The sequence below is a fragment of the Rhinoraja longicauda genome, chromosome 34 (assembly GCF_053455715.1).
Source record: "Rhinoraja longicauda isolate Sanriku21f chromosome 34, sRhiLon1.1, whole genome shotgun sequence".
NCBI classification, from domain to species: Eukaryota; Metazoa; Chordata; class Chondrichthyes; order Rajiformes; family Arhynchobatidae; genus Rhinoraja; species Rhinoraja longicauda.
This window is the reverse complement of record NC_135986.1, coordinates 3652884-3657699: the sequence shown is the minus strand read 5'-3', so window position 1 is coordinate 3657699 and position 4816 is coordinate 3652884. Positions and strand designations below refer to the sequence as shown.

General features: G+C 51.8%; 1 protein-coding gene across 1 annotated transcript in view; it reads right to left on the bottom strand.

Annotated features, from left to right (window-relative positions):
- Positions 1 to 3224: 3224 nt before the first annotated feature.
- LOC144609358 (putative N-acetyltransferase 16) overlaps positions 3225 to 4816 on the bottom strand; it is an 18987-nt gene continuing 17395 nt past the window's right edge. Inside the window, exon 4 of the mRNA XM_078427810.1 lies at positions 3225 to 4489. Within this exon, the coding sequence (XP_078283936.1) occupies positions 3941 to 4489 (549 nt within the window). The 3' untranslated portion in view covers positions 3225 to 3940. The remainder of the gene's footprint in view (positions 4490 to 4816) is intronic.

The following is a 4816-nucleotide window of genomic DNA, read 5'->3' as shown; positions in this document are numbered from 1 at the left end:
CTTCGAAACAACTCCCCCTCCTCGTTTGAGTCCATCTCTGACCTCCCACACTTTCTCCTGCCTCTCTCTTTTATCTTTCTTCCCGTCCCGAAACGTCACCTATCCATGTTCTCCACAGATGCTGCCTGACCCTCTGAGTTACTCCAGCACTCTGTGAAACGTCACCTGTCCATGTTCTCCACAGATGCTGCCTGACCCGCTGAGTTACTCCAGCACTCTGTGAAACGTCACCTATCCACGTTCTCCACAGATGCTGCCTGACCCGCTGAGTTACTCCAGTCATTTGTGTCTTCAGACTTTAGAGTTTAGAGATATGGCGCGGAAACAGGCCCTTCGGCCCACCGGGTCCGCGCCGCCCAGCGATCCCCGCACACTAACACTATCCTACACACACTAGGGACAATTTTACCCGAAGCCAATTCACCTACAAACCCGCACGTCTTTGGAGTGTGGGAGGAAACCGAAGATCTCGGAGAAAACCCACGCAGGTCACGGGGAGAACGTACAAACTCCGTACAGACGGCGCCCGCGGTCAGGATTGAACCCGGGTGTCCGGCGCTGTGAGGCAGCAGCTCTACCCGCTGCTCCACCATCACCCGTCTACAAATCAACCCCTCCCCCCTCCCCTCACCTGTATCCACCTGGACTGTATCCAGTCTGAAGGGTTCTGACCTGAATCGTCACCCATTCCTTCTCTCCACAGATGCTGGCTGTCCCGCTGAGTTACTCCGGTACTCTGTGATTATCTTCGGTGTAAACCAGCGTCTGCAGTTCCTTCCTGCACACTCCACCAAACAACTGTCAGACTTCATCCCAGACCCACCCCTTGTCTCCAGCTGTCTGCCCCAACTACAATCAGTCCGACCCGAAACATTGCCTGTCCTTTCTCTCCACAGATGCTGCCTGACCCATTGAGACCCACCACCCCATTTTGTGTTTCGCCCCTTAATAAACTGCAGGTCTTTCCAAAATACCGGCACAGGGAACTGCAGGTGCTGGTTTACCCACAAAAAAAAACACAACGAGCTGGAGTAACTCGGCATGTCAGGCAGCATCTCAGGAGGACATGGTTTCGGTGATGTTTCGGGTCTGAAGAAGAGTCCCAACCCGAGAGATGCTGCCTGACCCGCTGAGTTACTCCGGCACTCTGTGAAACGTCACCTATCCACGTTCTCCACAGATGCTGCCTGACCCGCTGAGTTACTCCAGCACTCTGTGAAACGTCACCTATCCATGTTCTCCAGAGATGCTGCCTGACCCGCTGAGTTACTCCAGCACTCTGTGAAACGTCACCTATCCACGTTCTCCACAGATGCTGCCTGACCCGCTGAGTTACTCCAGCACTCTGTGAAACGTCACCTATCCATGTTCTCCACAGATGCTGCCTGACCCGCTGAGTTACTCCGGCTCATTGTGGGGGTTTTTGGTGGAGTAGACCTGATGGGCCGAATGGCCTAATTCTGCTCCTATCACATGTGACCTTATGAACAATGACACCGGCTAAAATTATCCACAAACAATTCCTTTATTGCAAAAATGGCTCACATTACATTTGCAAAATGATTCAGTTAATTTGTAAGCACCATAAAGAATTTTTCCGCAGGGCGTGCATAGAAACATAGACAATAGGTGCAGGAGGAGGCCATTTGGCCCTTCGAGCCTGTACGCACCGCCATTCATTGTGATCATGGCTGATCGTCCACAATCAGTAACCCGTGCCTGCCTTCTCCCCATATCCCTTGATTCCACTAGCCCCTAGAGCTCTATCTAACTCTCTCTTAAATCCATCCAGTGATTTGGCCTCCACTGCCCTCTGTGGCAGAGAATTCCACAAATTCACAACTCTCTGGGTGAAAAAGTTTTTTCTCACCTCAGTTTTAAACGGCCTCCCCTTTATTCTTAGACTGTGTGTGTGTGTGTGGCCCCTGGTTCTGGACTCCCCCAACATTGGGAACATATTTCCCTTGTCCTGTCCTTTTATAATTGTATACGTCTCTATAAGATCCCCTCTCATCCTTCTAAACTCCAGCCTAGTCTTTTCAATCTTTCCTCATATGGCAGTCCCGCCATCCTGGGGATCAATCTGGTATAGAAACATAGAAACATAGAAAATAGGTGCAGGAGTAGGCCATTCGGCCCTTCGAGCCTGTACGCACCGCCATTCAATATGATCATGGCTGATCATCCAACTCAGTATCCCGTACCTGCCTTCTCTCCATACACCCTGATCCCTTTAGCCACAAGGGCCACATCTAACTCCCTCTTAAATATAGCCAATGAACTGGCCTCAACTACCTTCTGTGGCAGAGAATTCCACAGATTCACCAATCTCTGTGTGAAAAAAAACTTTCTCATCTCGGTCCTAAAAGACTTCCCCCTTATCCTTAAACTGTGACCCCTTTTTCTGGACTTCCCCAACATCGGGAACAATCTTCCAGCATCTAGCCTGTCCGACCCCTTAAGAATTTTGTCAGTTTCTATAAGATGTCAAGTACCAGAGTCTAGTTTAGTCTAGTTTAGTTTATTGTCATGTGTACCGAGGTACAGTGAAAAGCTTTTTTGTTGCTTGCCTTCCAGTCAGCGGAAAGACAACGCATGATTACAATCGAGCTGTCCACAGTGTACAGATACAAGACAGAGGGAATAACGTTTAGTGCAAGGTAAATTCCAGTCAAGTCCGATTATAGATACTGTGAGGCTCTCCAACGGGGTAGATGGGAGGTCAGGATCGATCCTCTAGTTGGTGACAGGATGGTTCAGTTGCCTGATAACAGCCGGGAAGAAAGTGTCCCTGAATCTGGAGCTGTGCGTTTTCAAACTGCTCTACCTCTTGCCCCGATGGGATTACTGTGGATAGGGTCAGCAGCTTTAAATACCTGGGAGTCCACATCACAGAGGATCTGACATGGACAACACACATTTGCTATTGAGGGCGTGCAGCGTAGGTTTACCAGGTTAATCCCCGGAATGGCGGGACTGTCATATGTTGAAAGACTGGAGCGACTAGGCTTGTACACACTGGAATTTAGAAGGATGAGAGGGGATCTTATCGAAACGTATAAGATTATTAAGGGGTTGGACACGTTAGAGGCAGGAAACATGTTCCCAATGTTTGGGGGAGTCCAGAACCAGGGGCCACTCACAGTTTAAGAATAAGGGGTCGGCCATTTAGAACGGAGATGAGGAAAAACTTTTTCAGTCAGAGAGTTGTGAATCTGTGGAATTCTCTGACTCAGAAGACAGTGGAGGCCAATTCTCTGAATGCATTCAAGAGAGAGCTGGATAGAGCTCTTAAGGATAGCGGAGTCAGGGGGTATGGGGAGAAGGCAGGAACGGGGTACTGATTGAGAATGATCAGCCATGATCACATTGAATGGCGGTGCTGGATCGAAGGGCCGAATGGCCTCCTCCTGCACCTATTGTCTATTGTTGATTGTTTCGGTTGACCGGTGTAAATCTCCGCTTCCAGAAGCTTCCGCCCGTCGAAGAGGTGTCAGTTCTGGAGGCGTTGAACTAAATCTCCGCTTCCAGAAGCTTCTGCCCGTCGACGAGGCAATTCGTTCTGGAGGCGTCGAACTAAATCTCGGCTTCCAGAAGCTTCCGCCCATCGATGAGGCAATCGTTCTGGAGGCGTTGAACTAAATCTCGGCTTCCAGAAGCTTCTGCCCATCGATGAGGCAATCGTTCTGGAGGCGTTGAACTAAATCTCGGCTTCCAGAAGCTTCTGCCCGTCGACGAGGCAGTCGTTCTGGAGGCGTCGAACTAAATCTGTGCTTCCAGAAGCTTCCGCCCATCAATGAGGCGTTCGTTCTTGAACTAAATCTCCGCTTCCAAAAGCTTCTGCCCGTCGACGAGGCGTTCGTTCTGGAGGCGTTGAATTAAATCTCCGCTTCCAGAAGCTTCTGCCCGTCGACGAGGCGTTCGTTCTGGAGGCGTTGAATTAAATCTCCGCTTCCAGAAGCTTCTGCCCGTCGATGAGGCGATCGTTCTGGAGGCCCAAGGAGCCCATGCAGAAGGATTGCAAGTCCGACCAGAGGGAGGGGTCCAGGTAGACCAGACAATGGACAGGACATTGAAGGATCTCGAGGCCCCTGCTCAGCTGGGCGAGGAACTGGGCCCGCACCCGCGGGAAGTCCCGGCCGAAGATGTCTATGTTGAGACGGAGGTGGCCAACCCCTGCCGGGACTTGGTAAGGGGCGGCCGAGAGGCTGAGGACTCCAGGCTCCTCTCTGCCGTCAGCCATCCAGCAGATGCCCCTGGTCACCAGCATCTCCAGGTTGCTCTCCGTGGGCTGGTAAGGGCTCCAGTCCCAGGTGATGGTCCCCCCGGGCAGCACCTCCCCCACCACCCTGGGATCCAGGAAGACCCGCTTGACCTCCGCCCCCTCCAGCCTCACGGGCTCCTCCCATCCCCCCTCCTTCAGCCGAGCAATGGCCGCCGCCAACGTTGGTCTCAGCTCCTCGGCCTTGAAGTGCAGCACCAGGATCGCCTGCAGAGCGAGGAGAAGCGGCCATTAGTTCGTATGTCAGAGATCGTCAGGGGCAGGATCAGGGCAGAGAGAGAGAGAGACACCACAAATACGGGCGGCTTCCTGGGTCAATAGACAATAGGTGCAGGAGGAGGCCATTCGGCCCTTCGAGCCAGCACCGCCATTCAATGTGATCATGGCTGATCATTCTCAATTGTGTTAAATGGCCTCCCCTTTATTCTTAGACTGTGGAGTAGCCACCAAACTAAACTTGGAACTACATTTGCCCCTTTGGGTCCGAAGGGCCTGTTTCCGCATTGTATCACTAAACTAAACTAAACTAGACTA